This window comes from Mytilus edulis, chromosome 3 (genome assembly GCF_963676685.1).
Source record: "Mytilus edulis chromosome 3, xbMytEdul2.2, whole genome shotgun sequence".
In the NCBI taxonomy this organism is placed as follows: domain Eukaryota; kingdom Metazoa; phylum Mollusca; class Bivalvia; order Mytilida; family Mytilidae; genus Mytilus; species Mytilus edulis.
The window spans coordinates 30013456-30034148 of NC_092346.1; the positions used below are offsets into that span (position 1 = coordinate 30013456).

At 31.3% G+C, this 20693-nt stretch overlaps 1 protein-coding gene across 2 annotated transcripts; it reads left to right on the top strand.

Annotated features, from left to right (window-relative positions):
• The first annotated feature begins 10 nt into the window (after positions 1 to 10).
• LOC139516187 (uncharacterized) lies at positions 11 to 20589 on the top strand. Of its 2 annotated transcripts, none has more exons than XM_071306095.1 (10): positions 11 to 354; positions 2988 to 3155; positions 5299 to 5363; positions 8859 to 8968; positions 9219 to 9334; positions 9775 to 9811; positions 10989 to 12688; positions 16890 to 16985; positions 17492 to 18454; positions 19423 to 20221. In XM_071306095.1, exons 1-10 carry the CDS (start codon positions 105 to 107, stop codon positions 20076 to 20078), a joined length of 4161 nt encoding a protein of 1386 aa, XP_071162196.1. In that variant the 5' UTR covers positions 11 to 104; the 3' UTR covers positions 20079 to 20221. The 2 variants fall into 2 exon arrangements, with proteins under 2 accessions (XP_071162196.1, XP_071162197.1); XM_071306096.1 differs by having other exon boundaries at positions 12 to 354; positions 17492 to 17653; positions 19423 to 20589.
• Positions 20590 to 20693: the final 104 nt, after the last annotated feature.

Here is a 20693-nt window from a genome sequence, read left to right on the forward strand (position 1 = left end):
ATTGTACTTTGCCTCGATTTGGTTAGGAGACACAACTTCCGGTTAAACTTACGATTTGGAGCGGTGGAAAATAATCGTAAACATTTGTTGCCTAAAATGTAGTAATGAAGAGTCAACACCCAGATGCAATTGAACAAACAAATATAGAGTTGAGACGTTCTTCTAGGAACGCAACAGGCAACAAACTTTCAAGAAGACGTAATGCGAAGTCGAAGAGTGTCCCCGAGTCTGAAAAGACCATAAGTTTACAAAATCAGAGTATAGAGATTTTGCATAAAACTGTTTCACCAAAAAAACAACAGTTACCAGTCATTCTTGAATCGCCTTCAATATGTCAACAACAGAGTTCAATCGGTATGATAATGAATGTTAGAGGACTTTATAGGTTTAGGCATAGGAGTTTTTACTATTTGCCGGTTTACTATCCAGGCCGGTAGCCAGGAATTTCCAAGGGATGTTAACAGCCACAATTCGAACAGAATGTTGACTACCAGTGCTTATTTGTTTTCAAGGGGAGGTTAGTCCAAAGTCCAAACCCCCATGCTACGGGTATGCTATCCATACGGTTATGCATATTAAAGTATTGATAGTATACCTGGCAAATAGTAACCACCCCCCTTGGTATGATGTCCATTTTCACTGAATTAGTTCACAATTTTATTTAGGGGCCAGCTGAGGCTCACCTGTGACGAAATGGGCCTCGTCTTTTAACTGAAGTATTCAATTTGGAACTAGCTAACATAAAGACGTTTCTGGACATCACTTGTACAATTCTGTAAAAACATATATATAACTGAATGACATCTATTTAATACAAATATTTCTAAATTCTAAATATATAATTCTTTCTCTCTACATTGAAGACTCATTGGGGCCTTTTGACTGTTACATGTATCTGCTCTTTGGTCGGCCTGTTGTCTCTGAGACTCTGACATATTCCCTATTACCATTGGCAATTTTAATATTACATCAATAACCTCTTGAAAAATGTGTTTAATCCTTATAATTTTTAAACCAAAAAATCATGATTTTTAATTCACAATTTGTTGTGTAAACGCTACCATAATAACAATCAAATGCACAACTGACATGTCGTAACTAAGGAGTTGGGCGCCATATTGACTTTCTAAAATCCGTAAATGTTTGAAAAATTTGATGGAATCTAAAATAAAATAGCACCTACCTCCAAAACAACATTTTAATGCGATATTATCCGAATTTGAAGTGTTCAAGTAACGATTTATCTTTCCAATGAAAGTTTTCATTCGTATGACATTATGCATAAATTTGTTTTTTAATCTCAATTTGCTGAAAATCCTGTGAGCCCTGCAAGCTTGTGTATCACGCATGAATAGATTACGAAAGTAACTTCTAATTGACCAATCCAATTCAAGTATTTATAGATATGCAAATCATTTAAGAAGTATAACATATATAAATTTATTGGAGAAGTATTGTAACTGCTTTATCACTAGCATGTGACAACTAAGGTTGTGAGTTTAAATCTTGCAGGTGCACTCAAATCTAATCTTTTTGTTGAGCCTTCGACTTTAGTCGAAAAAGCAAGACTAAGCGATCCTACATTCCGTCGTCGGCGGGCGGCGTCCACAAATATTCACTCTGTGGTTAAAGTTTTTGAAATTTTAATAACTTTCTTAGACTATACTGAATTTCTACCAAACTTGGACAGAAGCTTGTTTATGATCATAAAAAAGTATCCAGAAGTAAATTTTGTAAAAATAAAATTCCATTTTTTCCGTATTTTACCTATAAATGGACTTAGTTTTTCTGCGAGGAAACATTACATTCACTCTGTGGTTAAAGTTTTTTAAATTTTAATAACTTTCATAAACTATCCTTGATTTGTACCAAACTTGGACAGAAGCTTGTTTATGATCATAAGATAGTATCAAAAGGAAAATTTTGTAAAAATAAATTTCCACTTTTCCGTATTTTACTTATAAACGGACTTAGTTTTTCTGCGAGGAAACATTACATTCACTCTGTGGTTAAAGTTTTTAAAATTTTAATAACTTTCATAAACTATCCTTGATTTGTACCAAACTTGGACAGAAGCTTGTTTATGATCATAAGATAGTATCAAGAAGAAATTTTTGTAAAAATAAATTTCCACTTTTCCGTATTTTACTTATAAATGGACTTAGTTTTTTTGCCAGAAACAAAACATTCACTCTGTGGTTTTTAAAATTTTTATAATGTTCTTAAACTATCCTGGATTTCTACCAAACTTAAACAAAAGCTTGTTTCTGATCATAAGATATTATTCAGAAGTAAATTTTGTAAAAAAAAAATTCACTTTTTCCGTATTTTACTTATAAATGGACTTAGTTTTTCTTCCAGTTAACATTACATACAGTCTGCAGTTAAAGTTTATAAATCATTTATTAGATTCATAAACTATCCTGGATTTTTTTTACCAAACTCGGAAGCTTCTTTCAATCAAAAGACAGTATCGAGAGGGAAATTTTTATTGATGTTTTTCCTCATTTTTGTTGAGTCTGCGATTAACAGCAAAAGTAGGCGAGACACTGGGTTCCGTGGAACCCTTACAAATTTTTTAAGGTATCAGGTCTGTTCACTCCCACAACACATTCTCATCCTACCCTTTTGACAGCTTGGTTTCGTTTGCACCCAATTTGTGCGTTTTTTTTCAATGCAAACAAAGAAACATTATCTTCAGGTAATGTTTTTTTTCTTCATTTTCTGATTTTCAATAGTCCAGGACTTTTGCACTCATCTGAGGAGAGATTCCTGTCATTACAATGAATTTTCAGTCCTCTTATATTAATGATATACATGTAGCATTAAGCAGACACATGGATCAAGATCAGTTGATTTTTTTCAGTGGGTAAATTTTTCAAGAAATTATGCTCAGAAAATTTATTATAAATGTACATGTAGAAGGGTAGTGCTAAGGAGGACAATGTATTAATTTAAAAATTCTCTCAATTTTGGTTTTATTTTAGGTCAACCTGCAGCAGAAATAGCCACCCCTAAGAGCAGCAAGACTTATTCATTTACGGAAAATACACCATACAAGGAGGATTTATTAATCTGTTCACAACATTTTGACCCACAGCAAGACGTTGGTTGGGATTGTAGATCACCAGATGCTGTTAACTTCTTGAGAAAAAGTATATTAGTTTATTTATATCACATGCTGTAGATTAAACCTGGATATCCCAAAAAAAATTAATACAGAAAAAAAAAGCTTTTTACTGGATATTTAATATTTTTTATTTCATATTTTTGCTAAAATTTGCATACAGGAAATCTACACTTCGTTGAACATTTAAATTCATAATTTACCTTTAATCACCAAATCACCAAATATTGGTATCCAACAAATAATAATCAATCTCTCCACAGTAAATAGAAAAAGATGATTTGGTATGATTGTCAATGAGACAACTACATGTATGTTTCTGATTATATGCGAAGGATTTTTAATAAATGAAGAAACAAATTTACAATTATACCACATTTCCCATATTTTTTTTACAGATGACCTACATTGTATTAATGTACACATGCATGCACAGGTTTAATAACTTCCTTAATTATGCTTTTGCAGGAAAAAAGTTTATAATTCTGATTATTTTTTTTATAATTGATCATAGTTTGATTGCCCAACAATAATCAACTGTATATTACAGCTGATTTCAATAAGTGTGTAGCTACAGGTAAAATCTTTGGTTAGTTTGCTTGCTAGTTGAACCGTGAAGTCATTGTTAGGTTTATACATGTTATTAGTGTTTCCTGCAGCTTTTAAAAAGGGCAGGATAATTGTTAGCTCAGAGGGCACATTAAGCGCGATGGACAACAATTTTAGGGCACTTACAATGTACTTAACATGTAATATAAACAGGCAATTACTATAAAATGGATTCATTTAAAACATACTAGTTTAATGCTATAAAAAGGACATATAGGCTACATCTGCAATCAATCATTAAAACAAATTGTTAAACAAGAAAAAGTGTTTAAAACATATATATGAAATATTTAAAACAATAAACACAATTAAAAACAAAATCAGTTCTTTAAAAATGTTTAAAAACAAGAAAGAACTACATTGTACAAATGTATTTCATATATATAAAAATATTGCTTTGGTCATATCAATTGTCATTGACAAATCCTCCTTTTCCCCTAAAAACAGGTTGACACATTCCCTGATATCCAAATCATCTATTGATTTGGTATATTGCTGACACTAGAACAAGATTGTTTACAGTTGAAACATTCAGTCTATTTCTGCGTTGTGAAACTGTCATTTGGTGCTGAAAATAAATAAATTACACATAAAACAAGAATATCTTAAATAATCTGGAAGTTTTTTCATAAATTGTTCCTTTCTTAAATTAATTCAAATTAAAAACTGAAGATTTCTGAAGTAAATTTAAAAAAAATTATTTGATGAAAAAATGAATTAATTGAAAGTAATTAATATGCAAGTGATTTCATGAGATCCTTGGCCTAACTCAACTTTAACCTTAAATTATCCCTTTGGCAGAAGTTTATTTTTACCCCCGAAATGACACCGTTGCAAGTGCATAACCATTTTGTAATAAAAATCTACAAACCTTTGAAAAAATGATAAAAGCTTTCTGCATTTTGCGGCCTGTTTCTCATTTTCTTCCTCACGTTTTCGCTTTATCCGATTTGTTGATGGCATGATTAGTATCTGTATTCACTATTCAATCTATTGCAGTTTGCTAATCAGCTGATTACGAAATCGATTACAAAATGGCGTCCTAGTGAACTTTTGTTTACGTTTGAAGGGAAATAACTCGAGCGGTATTCATAAAATATGTCTTTCAGTACCGGTTGTTAATTACGACGATAAACTGATAAAGGCATGGCGTCAGGAATTTCGACAAAATTAGGGCAGGGCGCCAAATTTTTTTCCCAAAAAGGGCAGGGCGTCGAGAAATCGCGGCAGGGCGCCATGACACGCCAAAACCACCTGTAGGAAACACTAGTTATAAGTATACTAACCTCCTTTTGAAGTAGCATAGTCCTACATACAGATAGATTGGTTATCTGTCAAACTAGTCTACTCCAAAAGGAGGGTAGTTTACCTAACCTAACAATGACTTCACGGATTAGCTAGCAAGCAACCTAACCAAAGATATTTCCTTGCCTACTTATATACACACTCATTGAAATCGACTGTAATATATACTTTATATCTATAATTAAAGAAAGAACTGTCTTAGCAGAGTAAAATCATTTTCTGTAATACATGACTTGTATTTGATGATTTTTTTTCAGGCAGAAGAAGGAGGCATTATAGTGATGTGTCCGACATTATTACTCAGCTTCATGTCAATACAGAGGTATGTGAAGTAAAGGTGTCAAACCACCAAATCAAAAAATTATATAAACACACAATTTTTTCAATTTTCACATCTTTCTCAATATTTTGTCGTAAGTTCAACTTCATAAAAACCAGCTCCTGAATTGTACATGATGATGTACCGCCCTTCTATATGCCAATTTTCAACCAATGTTTGAAATGTTATAGTGAAATATAAACGTTCAGAAGTCAACTGTTGCTAAAGATAATCCCTGGTATTCTGGAAATCTTAAATAAGTATACTATTGGGCACATTCGTCCTCAATTTTAAATGCAAAATCATTGAGGAGAAAAACAATTCTCGAAATGGCCTTAACATATTTCTCTTTCACCAACTTTCATTGCTGCAAATCTATTAGTTAAGTTTAGGAAACAATACAATACAATACAATATGCTTTATTTATGAAAATACTCAAGAGGTAAATTACAAAATACAATGACACGAAAAGCACTTATTTTTGTTAGGGAAAGGCTACTATTACATATGTTCTAAATTGAGTCTGTGAATTACTGATATGGCATCTAAAGTCTCATAAGGTAACTTTTTTGTTTTTCAATTGACCATTTTCCATTCCAACATAAGTGTTCAATGTCTTTTTGCCAGGAAAACTATTTACCCTTAATGAAATATTTATTTTATAGATTAGGAAATAGTTTCTTCTTAAAAAAAATTAATTAGAAAGTAAGTACTCTGAGTTCATTATTATTTAGGTTTGCACTCTGTCCATCTATCAGTTTTCCGGACTTTTTTATTCATGCTTGAAGATATTGATTTGATATTTAGTCTATTGTTTAATAATGACTAGTTCGATTTTGACACTTTTAGCTTTTCTCTTTCTCAGTTAAAGACCTTTCCTTAGAATTATTTTTTTAATGAAATACTTGTTAATTACCAGATTTCTGTTCAAAGGGGAATAAAATATTTTTAAAACTTACCCTAGAATTAATTTTTTGATGAAATACTTATTTATTAGTAGATTTCTGTTTAAAGGGTAATAACTCTTCTTTTTTAAAGATTTGTAATAGACATTGTATAAAGATAAATGACATTTTGGATTTTTTAGATGCCTGTAAAAATTTGACGGGGACGTATTATGGTATACAAAGGTTGTCTGTATGTCTGTCCGGCGTAAACATGTCACACCGTAACTTGAAAACCACTTATCCAAATTTCATGAAACTTAATAAAGTTGTTTCTTATGTTGGTCAAATGATATGTATACTTTTTGGTGAAAATAAGATTTAAACTTTATGAGATACAGCACTTTATAGCTAAAACAGGGGTGTGTTTTTTCAAACGTTGCACCGTACATTTGTATCTCAAAAACTATTTATGATTATTGCTTAAAACTTTACACACTTTTTAGTTATATTAATCTTAAAATCTGTATACAGTTTTGAGATGATTCAAAATTTTATTTTAAAGTAATTGAGGGTTTTTGTAAAAAAAAAAAGGGGGGGTTTTCACACGTCGCGCTGTATCTCAGAAAAAATTATTGATTATCGCATAAAACTTCACACACAAGACGATGGGCATATCATGCGCTCATGGCGCAGCTGTTTATTTTCTTTTCTTTAGTAAATTGTTTGAAGAATTAAGTGGTAGATTTGTTTGTTATTTTATATACATGTAGTTTACACCATGACAAGTTATAGATCAAGTTAGAATTTCGTTCCATTACAATGAATTTTTAACCCGTAGGGGACTATGTATTGCCATGCAATACTCACAGAATACTTGTTATTCTGGGAATATCATTACCAATTTTGTGAATTTAATTTGTAGATCCTGAATAAAAACCTTTAACAGAGTCTAAATTTTCCATAGGCTTACACAGACATTAGCAAAACTTCAAAATCAAGTACATGCAGTGTTCTCCCTAGAAATTTTGGATAGCATCACATCTGGCGTAAAAAATAAATGTATTTTTTTCAATGTAATTTGTCGCGTCGTGGTGATGCTCTATTTCCTTTATGTTATATACGTTATTGTTTATTACAAAATGTATTATATTATTTGTATGCTATAGGCCCTTTTTTGGTGAATAAAATATTCTATTCCACCCTATTCTTTGTATCTATATTGTTGAATTCATAACTGAGAATACAATTAAACTAAAACCATGATAACAGTATTTTCAGTTTATGTTTTCTATATTCATTTATAGTTCCAGAATTATTTTTTTCCTCTTGGGCCAAATAAACATATGTGTATAGATACAATTGCACTAAATGTGTAGGAAAAAACACGGGTTCTTATAATAAAAAAAAAGGAAAGAGAAAGTATCAAATAGCAATAAAATCTAAATTATAAAACTTTCTTTATCATGTCTATCAAATATATTGGTTCATGGTCCCAGTTGTTTCTCTTTATCAAAATGATATATATTTTTAACAAAGTTATCTAATAGATAGTCTGTTAATGCTTAGTTTTCTCTTTGGGTATTGTTTTCTGTCTACTGTGCCATTTGTGGATATGTAGTTATTATCGTAAAATGCAGATTTTTGTCATATCTGGTCCGATTCCGATCAGTAGTTACACTTAAATATTAAATGGCCGCCGAAAGCAATGAAAAATACAAAAATAAAACAATGTTTGACAAGAGATTGGGAATGAATATGGTGTTTTTAATGCATTAAATGGATGAAACATAAACTTAAGCCAATTATGATCACTTTCTAAAGAAAGTACAAAACTTATATAGTTCAAAATCAAAATTTTCACTCTCGATTTACAACTAGTAATAGGAAGAGAAAGAAAGTAATACTAATATTTTGAAAGTCATAAAAAGATAAGACTCAATCTCTTTTTTAAAGAGAAAAAATGTTTGTTTCTTTGAATTTTCATTTTGCAAACATATATTTTGATTTATTTTATGATTTTCGGATTACATTTTCTCCTTGTCGAAATTTGCACATGGTATTAATCATGTCACAAGTGACAGCTTGGGGTATTAGTATCCAACCAGTTATCACCCTAAGGGCAATTTACACCTATGTAATCACTTTAAATTGCCTCTATTGTCCGACTTGAAGGGATTACAATTAACGGTGATATATTTTTTTTATGATCATAAGCGGTAATTAGATGAAAGTTCACAATTTAGGACATGGCTTTGCCATACGCTCAGAAATGAGAAAAATAACATCCTGAAAATGATTATAGCGTCGCAGATATTATTATAGCGTCACGGTACGAAAATATAGCGTTGCGGTACCGCGACAATAAAACAGCCAGGGGAGAACACTGACATGTATACTCAATTAAACAGTTTTTTGCTCATCCACAAAAATTGGTATGCACAAAAAAATGAATTCACTCTATTGAATAGTGTATGGTGATAGTTTAGGTTTTGTTTCTAAATGGCTTGGTCATAAAAATTGTTCAGATATTTCATTCTTTAAAAATAAAAAAAATAAAAATAAAAATCTGAGCTTGTGCTTATGTTGTGATCTATATTTGTAATTTTGTAGGATTTACACGAGGAAAAACCAGAATCCAGTACAACTCCTTTGTTGGGATTATGGATAAATGATGGAAACTGCTTTAGTAATAACAATCTACCAGACCCTCAACCAAACAGGTACTACAGTGTTTAGCAATAAGTATTCAGCATCTAGTAAAATTTTGCAATTATTACATTTCTTGTAAAAATTGTTGTGAGGACATTTCTGGTTTGTTTTCATTGTTACATTATTTGTTTATTTGATTTGTAACTTTGAACTAAAAAAGAGACTGCAGTGATGTCATTCCATGAATTTAAAATTTAAATTTGTACACATGTTTGTTTTGATAAAATTTTGATACTTAAAATTTATTTTTATATTTTTCAGAGATAGAAGAAAGAAAAATAAAACCAAGTCAAAATCTGTCAAATCTAAGAAAGGAAATGATGGTGCACCTGAAGCTTTGTTAGAAAAGTTACAGCATGTTTTGGAAAAATGTGAAGGTATGTAAGGGGAGATAATATATATTTTCAGAAAATGCTGTATCCAAATAATAATATAAAAAAAACAATATGAGTTTATATTTTTGCAACCATTCTGATAGAAATTTTTGCACTAAAAACAATTTTGCAAAAAATTCTGATTTTACAGTATTTGAGAATGACATACATAATGGACATTGGCAGTATACAATTTTTATTTGAAATAGGAGAGATTTTAACAAGAATTAGGTTAATTGTTGTAAATGATATCATTGAACATTGACTAACTGTGAAATAGGATATATATGTAGGGGGAAATGCACATATGTGAAAGTCTTCTAAACAATTTGTTTGGGCTGTTCCATTCATGCTCCCATGTCGTATATATTCTGTCAATATGAATGTTTAAGTTTTAATTTTATCTAACTTAATAATCATAATTCGCTTTTTTTCTTCTTCAGATAATGAAGGAAATGAAAAGAAGGATTGTAGGAAAAGGTAAGTTTGTTTGTCTTTGAACATAAATTTGACTGTCTTTTTATGCTGTTAAAAGATTGATAGGGAATAACCACTATATTATACCTCTAGTTGGAAAGTATATTTGTCAATTTATTCTACTCATGCACTAAAAGTGGTTGCTAAATTGCATTCACCTTATTTGTTTGTCTGTTTGTTCATATTTTCTCACTTGTTTATGGAATTATTGGAAACTCAACATTAAGAGACTCAGAGTTGGCACATCTTGCCTGTATTGTCTTTTTTTGGAAAGATTAGAACTTGTTCTAAATCTTTACTTAGGCACCGGCCTCCCTAACAACAGGACAGGTTAGCTATTGTTACTAAATGTATTCACACTGAAATATAGTTCCCGATGGTTCTCATGTATGTGCACATCCTACACATATAAACTGAAAAAAACTGGGTATATTATTGGAGCAGTTCATTCAAAAATGTATGTCATTAAGGTGTGTTGATGTGCAGGCTTTTTAAAAAACATTTTGATTAGGTAACTGGGTATTGATTCAACTAGTATGATTGACAACTGTCAATATCAGTAAACAGTCAGAGACAAGGTGGACCTTAAATTACAATGCCCCACCTCCTAAACTGCCAATCAAATTGACCACATTACCTATCAACCTCAGTCTTACATAATTATACATAACACTCAATATACATATAATTCTTAATACACAAGTATTTGACCTCATAATTGAATACACAAATGTGTATATTAGATGTTTGGTATTTATAAGGATGATAGATTTATTTTTATTGGTTAATTTTAACTTTTGTGGTTAGATTTTTTTTTATCATATAAAGCAAAAGGTTAACTATTTTTGGTGTCTGGAATTATTGCAAGGTGTACATCATTGCATTTGCAAATGCCAATGTTTATCTGACCTTTTTGACCCAGTTTTATTATCTGTTGGTCAAGTTTACTTTTTGTGGTTAGGTCTGTTTCTTAGATACTATAAGCATAAGCTTTACTGTAATTAGTGTATGAAATTATTAGAAAATGTACATGCCTGTAAGGAAGGCTTCATTATCGTGCATAAAAGACAATGTTAAGTTTTTGTGATGACTAAAGAAAATTTTTTATTTTTAAAGGCTTTCTAGACAAATCAGTAAAGATTGGTAAAGTAATCAATCTTTTTATATGTTATCATTTCAGGTCACTTTCAGTGGGAGATGAATCCAAGGACTTATTTGATGAAACATCTGGAAACAATAACGATAATGACAGTTGGAGCGATGACGATCTCTTCGAGGATGATTCATTTATTATTAAAGCAACTCAAATACAGGTAGAACCAAAATGTCAAAAAAGAAAAATGGAAACTCGTAAAAGTGATGAACCACCTGTTAAATTAGGAAAATATATTGAAAATCAGAAATCTGTTCAACCTAGTCTTTCAACTGCTAAACCTGGTCTCTCAACAGCAAGATTAACTAGGGTTACTGCTAAAGCTTCACCCTTTAAAAAACACAAGAGCTTCAATGACAGACATGAATATCAAAAATCCCAGGAGAAGAATTACAACTATGCTGTGCAGAGTAAAGCTGGTAGACCTGTCAATACGACATCTTATGTCTTAACATCGAAACAAAATAATACAATTGTGTCAAAACAATTTTCAACAGTTACTTCAAAACCGTCTGTTATTTCAACGAAAGGAAGTAGTGTATATAGCACTTCTTATCAAGTTAGTAAAGTTTTATCTAATCCATGCAAGTCTTCTACTCAAGTTTCTACTAATGTTTGTACAACAAAACTTAATGTGATAAGTGTTTGTAAAGAAAATGTAACTGCATCAACGAAATCTTACACATTCTACAATTCTAAACCCAGTTTTACTATGGCTAAACCAGGAAGTGTCAGTCAATGCCCTACTTTGAAACAATCATATAGACTGAGCAATTCTAATCATGGTGTAGTGCCTTCAGTAAATTCAACTGTCTCAAGTCAATGCGCGGTGACTTCAACACAAAGTGCATATAAAATTTCAACATGTACATCATTCTCAACTAGATCTAGTTTTGTTACCACTTCAAAGCCTATTTCATCTGTTGCTAGCTTGTCCAATAGGAACATTGTAAAAACGATAGCAAGCACAGAAATTCCTGGAAAGATGAAGGCTGTGAGTCATACACATTTAAAGGAAACTGCATGTTTGCAGTCTCCAAGTTCTCGCAGAACTAGTGGAGCATTTGACACAAGTCTTTCAGATGATCTTCTGTGTCAACTTGTGGAACCAGATGAAATTTTGGACAGTCAGGTACCAGTTTGTACAGGAAGTGACAAAACTGATCATGTTGATGATGCTTTAAGTTTTTTCCATGATGTTCCTCAATCAAAGTCAGGAGCTGCAACTTCTGTTTTAAACAGGCAAAAGGTTCCAAATTCCAAAATGTTGGCCAGTGAAACGAAAATAAACTATGACAACAATCAAGCAAATTCAAGCGCTCAAACTTTAATGTGTTCAAATTTAAAAACTTCAGGGGTTAGAAAACAAACAAGTAGTGGTGCTAATTTATCTAGTCAAATTTCAAAAGATAATTCAAAGAAAGCTGTACAGGAAAGTTTGAATTCTATTAGACCAAACCAGAAAAACTATGTGGACACTATGAAGAACTCATGCACATTGGTTAAACAAGAGCCTAAAATAAATCAGGACTCGAGTGTAGGGAACTTTTCCCAAACTGTGAATACAATATCAAAAGTCCTTACTGGTGCTGTCAAGGTCAAAGTTGAAAGAAAGACTGAAAATAATGTGATTGTGAAAAAAGAACATGTAGAAGAACCAGCAAAATCATATTCATTCAAGTCAAGAACACCAAGGAGCAAAACAATGTCTGGATCTTCTGCATCAGGTAAAAATTCTTGTGCTTTGTAGTAGAATTGTAATAAATGAAAGTAATGTCCAACTAAATCTTAAAAGAAAAGCTAAGTTAAAATTTCAGAATCAAGCATTGGTCTGCAGTATGATTTAAAAAAAAGTCATTGAAGTCATAAGTATTGAGTTTACATAGATTTAGTGTTGATTTATTAGGATTTCATTTTAATATAGGTGTACAGCCATCCATCAAACAAGAATATGTTTATCCCTGTTACATGTACTTTATATAAATAAGATGTGTACTGAGCTTACATAGATTTAGTGTTGATTTATTAGGATTTCATTTTGATATAGGTGTACAGCCATCAATCAAACAAGAATGTGTATATCCCTGTTACATGTACTTTATATAAATAAGAAGATGTGTACTGAGCTTACATAGATTTAGTGTTGATTTATTAGGATTTCATTTTGATATAGGTGTACAGCCATCAATCAAACAAGAATGTGTATATCCCTGTTACATGTACATGTACTTTATATAAATAAGAAGATGTGTACTGAGCTTACATAGATTTAGTGTTGATTTATTAGGATTTCATTTTGATATAGGTGTACAGCCATCAATCAAACAAGAATATGTATATCCCTGTTACATGTACTTTATATAAATAAGAACTTAAGAAGATGTGTACAAGTACCATTGAGACTACTCTTCGTCCAAGTCACAATGTATAAAAAGTTAACAACAAATACTACATTGTATGCACAATTATGGTTTCTCTTTTTTGGTAGAAATAAATAAAATAATAGATATACAAATTTCTATCAGACTGAGTATAAAAATAGAAAAATGTGATATGATTGCCAATGAGACAACTATCCTCCAGAGCCTGAAACAAATGAATAGAAGTTATTGAATACAGGTCAACAACATGAACAAGGGAACTAAATAACTGCTAAAAATATGATAAAATACATTGAAATAAAAATGACTTCGTGAATCTCATTCCAAGTTTGTACGATCACGAAAAATAAATGAATTAAATTGGATTAAAAAATTACAGACAGTCTACCCTCTCGGTCTTAATGATAATATCATGGGAATTGGCAATATATCAAGAACCGATTCTGTTAACATTTTGGATATAGTTTCTAAAACTGTTCGTAAAAATCGTTCTCATGGACGCAGAACAAATCGCAATCAAAGAAAATTTCGGACCAACCATACAAATATTTCGGACCTAATTTCCATTTCAAAAAACAACGGCAGACATTATCTGTTAACCAAGCTTTGTTCTTTGCCTATAAATAAATTAAATAAAATTTTAGAGGATTGCAACACAATTTCATATTACAGTCCTAAGTATGAAATTGTCCAAATTATAATGGCATATTGTTATTCTAAACTGTTTCCAAAAATTGATCGCCCTGAAGATCATAAAAAACATTTTATTAAAATAAAGTATGTCAATAAAGGTTTTGATTTTGTAAATATTGCCGGTATTTTTAACGACCATTCTGTTAAAGACCAAATTCCTGGATATTTTGATAATACTGAACTCCCTCTCATTTGTTATATTTACAAGAAATCTACCCGAAAATATGTGTTTAATTATAGCCAATTGTGTAAAGATGTAAATATCACTGAAAATACACCTATGTCGTGTAATTGCAGTAATTCAGAATACACCTATGGACCAATTTCCCATGTTATAACAGGAGACCTTAACATCGTTCGCGACCGAGAGTTAAAATCATTCCTCAGTAAAGGACCTAAATATCGTCCCCCATCAACTATTAACTGGAATGAGTGTCGTAATATCATCAACGACTCACTCCGCGCCTACTGTTTGAAATGGGTAAAACGGGAAAAAGCTGACAGAAAATCTTTGGACTCTTTTTTTAATTCAGTAATGAAGATAGTTGATATTCGAATACAACATTTTAAAGAACATTTTACCCTCAACAAAAACTATAAAAACCCTATTTCGCGTATCAAAAATAAACTAACAGAACTAGCCAAGGAATTTGTTTTTGTCCCGGCTGATAAAGCTGCTAATAATATCATTATTGTTTGACGTAAATTATATATAGAGGTTCTGCAAAAGGAAATCACGAATTCACCAACATTCCAACTGACTTCATTTTCAGAAAACGACATCTGTAACAAACATAAACTTTTAGCTACTTCTTTACAAGCAGAACCAAACACAATGAAAGTCCCAACTATGTACTGGCTTCCGAAGCTGCACAAAAAACCTTACAAATATAGATTTATTTCATCTTCCAGCCATTGTTCAACTACTAAATTGTCTGTTTTACTTACTAGTACACTTGGTACAATAAAAAAACCTGATAATAAATTGTTCAAATAAGGCCTTTGAAAATAGTGGAATTAATTACTTTTGGAGTGTCAAAAACTCGTTGGAAGTACTTGATAAATTGCATGCATATATTGGTGATTTTGAATCTGTTCAAAGTTTTGATTTTTCTACCCTATATACCACTTTGCCTCATATTCTTATTAAGAAAAAATTCACATCCCTAATTAACTGGGCATTTAAAAAGTCGGAATGCGAGTACATATGTTCAAACTCTTTTAGATCATTTTTTAGTAGCAATAAACAAAAGAACTATGTCAATTGGACATGCTTTGATACTATTTATGCACTTGAATTTTTACTTGATAACATTTTTGTTCGCTTTGGAGATTCCGTATATCGTCAAGTTATTGGAATTCCAATGGGGACTAACTGTGCACCACTTATTGCGGACCTGTTTTTGTATTGTTATGAGTTACAATTTATGACTAAAATTAGCAAAGACCCATCAAAACAACATTTGATACAAAAATTTAACAATACTTTTAGATATTTGGATGATATATTGGCTCTAAATAATGACGACTTCAGTATGTATACTAAAGAAATTTATCCTTAAGTAGAACTTACTTTAAATAAAGCTAATGATAACAATGACCACTGCCCTTTCCTCGATCTTGATATCTATATCATAAACGGGAAGCTTAATACAAAAATTTATGATAAAAGAGATGATTTTTCATTTCCTATTGTTAATTATCCATTTTTAGATGGTGACGTTCCCTTGTCACCATCTTATGGTGTTTATATATCTCAACTTGTACGATTCGCTCGTGTATGTAACAATGTATTAGATTTTAGCGAGAGAAATTTATGTATTACTGAAAAATTATTACACCAGGGTTTTCGATATCACAAACTGGTCAAAACATTTACTAAATTTTATCACCGGTATAAGGAAATAATTCGTAAATATAACTCAACATGCAGACATCTTATACGTTCAGGTATTTCACATCCAAAATTTTATGGAAATATTCTTTATAAAGCACAAAAATGTCAGTATTCTCCTCAGAAACTAACAAAACCTTTAAATAGACTTATTAAAAGGGGATATAGTTACGATACTGTTGTCAGGTCATTAAAGATTGCATATTTTGGCTTTAACATTGATTCACTGATAGGGTCTTTGCATCGGAACTAAACACATTTATTTCTAAAAAAAACAGTTGTTGTCATGACACGGGTTATGTTCTCCTCATATATTTTGTGATAGTATGATACTAAACCCCTAACGAGAGGGATTGTACCTGATATTCATATGATGAAGACATAATCTTTCAATCAGTTTAATTGAGGTCTGGAGCTGGCATGTCAGTTAACTGCTAGTAGTCTGTTGTTATTTATGTATTATTGTCATTTTATTTATTTTCTTTTGTTACATCTTTTGACATCAGACTCGGACTTCTCTTGAACTGAATTTTAATGTGCGTATTGTTATTCTTTTACTTTTCTACATTGGCTAGAGGTATAGGGGGAGGGTTGAGATCTCATAAACATGTTTAACCCCGCCGCAATTTTGCGCCTGTCCCAAGTCAGGAGCCTCTGGCCTTTGTTAGTCTTGTATGATTTTAAATTTTAGTTTCTTGTGTATAATTCGGAGTTTAGTATGACGTCCATTATCACTGTACTATTATGCATATTTTAGGGGCCAGCTGAAGGACACCTACGGGTGCGGGAATTCTCGCTACATTGAAGACCCATTGGTTGCCTTCGGCTGTTGTTTGCTCTATGGTCGGGTGGTTGTCGCTTTGACATATTCACCATTTCCTTTCTCAATTTTATTTGTTATATTGTTAAATTTATTGTGTTTAATTAACTTTAAAAATTAATGTTAACATTTTTTTTCAGCTTATGCAATGGAAAATGCCAGTGAAGATTTGTTCATGTCGGATGATGATGAATTATCTGAACCACAACTTTTAGCTTTGTTAGAAAATGTAGAATGTAAGTTTTTCCTGTCTGAACCACAACTTTTAGCTTTGTTAGAAAATGTAGAATGTAAGTTTTTCCTGTCTGAACCACAACTTTTAGCTTTGTTAGAAAATGTAGAATGTAAGTTTTCCCCATCTGAACGACATCTCTTTGAGAATATTTGGAATGTAAGTTATTTTGAAAAGTTCCAGGTTTTAAAGAAAACATCTGCCTTGGAGTATCACTTTAAAAGATATTATTTTGTCAAAATATGCATCTGATGCAATAAATTTAATACCATTAATGTTATTATACTACTTTCTTATTCATATATCTATACCAGCAACACTTCACATGCCAATGATTCTACACAATTCAAGGAAATTAGAACTCAACATAAACTGGTCATAATGAATCCAGTTTGTTAATGGATTCATCATATGTATGTTTTTGCCGTAATAATCATTAAATTTTTATAAAATTTTAAAGAATAAACTTCTTGTTTTGCATAAAATATCTAGATTTATTTTTCATTTTAGCGACACAGTCTTGCAGTTCAACAAATGCTAGAGGTACATTACCATCAAGCAAGGTCAACAATTCTGTCAGTTTTGATAGCCACATAGACGAAAAGGGAGATAAAGAAGAAACTACAAAAAATAAGCAACCAACTTTTCCTCAAGCAGGAAAAGACTATAAAAGTCAGTCAAATTTATTTATTAAGCCAACAGCAAATTTACATCACACACCAATTGGAAATAATTGTCAACCTCTCAAAAGTCCATTTAAATGTTCACCTGAGGATATTGATTGGAAACGACTAGAGGCTATTAAACGCAAACAACATAAAACCGACATCAGTGAAAAACATGATAAAGTTGGGACGTCTGGTATTATCCATTCTCTCTCAGACTTCAGTCCTATCAAAAGCACACCTCCTAGAGCCTATTCTCAGCCGATGAAAAGTCCATTTAAATGTTCACCAGAGGACATTGAAAAGAAAAGACTTGAGGCTATTAAACGTAAACAACAAAAACCACAAACAGGAAATAAATTATGTTCACCTTGTAATACTCAACCTCTTCCAGAGTTTAGTCCAATTAAAAGCAGGCCTCCTAAATTAGCCAGTTCACAAACAGTTGGAAGTCCATTTCAATGTTCTCATGAATTCATCGATGAGAAACAGATGGAAGCCGTTAATCGCAAACAATGGAATTCTGACATGCAAAATAAAAGTAGTAGCAATCCATCCATTTCGGATAAAAGTCCATTCAAATGCACTCCTAGGACACCAAATAAGTCACAACTTACTCAAAGTCCATTTAAATGCTCGCCAGAGGATATTGAAAAGAAAAGACGGGCAGCATTAAAACGTAGACAACTTAAGTTTGATATCTCTGGATGCCATGCTTCACCGACAAAAGTGGTTGAAAAAACATCCTGTGAGAAGCAAATAAACAAATACAACACTAACAAATATGGGAATACATTTTCAGTGACAGGTAAGAGTAGATTGGAAGAGAACAACTGATTACAAAAAGAATCAGGGTAACCATGATTGTTTTTTGTTTGTATGTAAACAAAATTAGAAATATAGATTCCACCACTGCATCAAGTGTTACGATACTTCTCCATTGGTGATGAGTTAAATTTCAAGATTTAAAACTTGAGGCATATTGAGCATTTGAAATATTTAAATTTATATGTTGAGAATGGAGAAATATCATAATTATTAATGCAATACAAATATTGTTGGAATCTGTATAAGACAATATGGAAACAAAAGTTGTCCTTCTTCTTCAAAGATTTACAGAAAGTTTTGCTCTTAATATGTAGTCACCAGACATGGTCGTCTTTTTTCATGACTTCATAATAGGAAGTTCAGAATTCGAAGAAATCAAGAAAACTTGAACGTCAAAATTTAAATTCACACCAATAATTTGCAAAGAACAAAATTTTCTCTAGACATCATGTAACAACAACTCAAATCAATTTAAACCATTTTGAAAGATTTAAAAAAAAAAATGTATTGGAATTTGGCAATTTTTGAGTATTTGGATAACCAATTAAATATTTTCCCAAGGCCATCTTCTAAATGAACTCTTCAGGGATATTATTTTTCTAACATATCAATGTTTTTGCAAAAAATATACCGTATGTCAAAACTAAGTTAATTTGCCCATTAAGAACAGAGAAAAGTAATTGAAAACAAACAATGCAGATATGTTCTTAAAAGTCTTTGTCAAGATTAGTATCTTATGTCTTGATGAAAAGCCGTTATGACCTCAAGGGGGCAAGAAATTGGGCCCATTGACCCATTTTAAAGTCCAAGAACATTTGCAAGGAATCTAGACAGAGGAATGTTAATACTGTAATTACTTTGGTTTTGGCAAATGACATTTTTGAATAAGGTTCTTTGCTACAAAGAATTTGTAACATTTTTTTTATAAATTGTTTATTTTGTTTGCAGTTTCAGAACCTAAACCAGAAAGACATGGTAGTGAAACAAGTCCATTGAAATGTTCACAGGAAGACATTAAAAATAAGAAAGAGGAAGCATTAAGACGATTGCAGCAGAAATCGGCAAAAAATATAAAATTGGCAGAAAGTACGGATGATCACGAAAGTTCCTCTAAACATGTTTCAAAGACTCCAACAAAATCAGCTTCAGATAAAAGTCATTTAAAATGTTCACCAGATGATATTGAAAAGAAGCGACTAGAAGCACTTAGACGTAAACAGCTAAAATTACATCAAGAAACACACACTCAAATAGATAATGAAAGTCAATGTGATGCAAGTCCTTTTAAATGTTCTCCAGAAGATATTGAACTTAAGAAACAAAATGCTGTAATGCGAAAGAAGTTGAAATTTGATAATATAGATGACAAGAAAAATCCTGAAAGGAGTTCCGAAATAAAGAAAACAGTTGATGACAAAAAATATACTAAGACTTCCGATTTTAACAAAATAAGTAATAATACCAATGTTACGAAAATTGCAAGTTCTCAAAATGTGAGTCCAGTTAAATATTCTCTCAAGGAGGAAATAGAGAAAAAGAAACAACTGGCTTTACAAAGAAGACTTGAAAAGATGAATTCAGCTAAAAACTTAAATTCCAGTTGATATCTTACAGTGATTGTAGAAATCTACAGTGCTTTCATTTGTTCATGAAATCTAGCTAAACAGCATTAATTTTGGTGATTTATTGTATTAATGAATTAGATTTTTGTGCATCATAGTTTTAATATATCCATCAAAGATGGATGTTATGGTATACCATTGTTGCTTTGAGTTGCTATTGGAAATAATTTTTCATAAAACCTTTTGTATTGAAAAATGTAAAAGTTGAAATTTAATGAACTTCATTTTACTTGTATTGTGTTTTTGTTTATGCTATGATTGCCATCATTAAGATAGTTTTGCTAATGTTAATATTTTTGTAAACTGATTTTTCTTGGTCAAACTCCCGTAGCATATTGTATTATTAAATTGGTGCATCTCTGTTTTTGAGGGGTTATACAATTTTAAATGCTTAGTTTTGCATGAATTCTTTTCATAAATTTTGTTTGGAACTACCAGTTCATAAGGTACTGAATGCACTTTTACAAAGATTAACAATATGTATTTTTGGACAGTTTTTATACGCCCGGGACAGGACGTATTATGGTATGGCAGATTCCATATAAGAAAGTGAAACAACTCCCATAAGCATGTTAGACATAAATCATAAGCAATGAA

Coding starts and splice junctions, on each gene's coding strand:
- LOC139516187 (XM_071306095.1), top strand. CDS start 105: ATGAAGAGTCAACACCCAGATGCAATTGAACAAACAAATATAGAGTTG. Junction 12,689..16,889: donor GTCTGGATCTTCTGCATCAG/GTAAAAATTCTT, acceptor ATTTTTTTTCAG/CTTATGCAATGGAAAATGCC. Junction 16,986..17,491: donor TTTGTTAGAAAATGTAGAAT/GTAAGTTTTTCC, acceptor TTTTCATTTTAG/CGACACAGTCTTGCAGTTCA.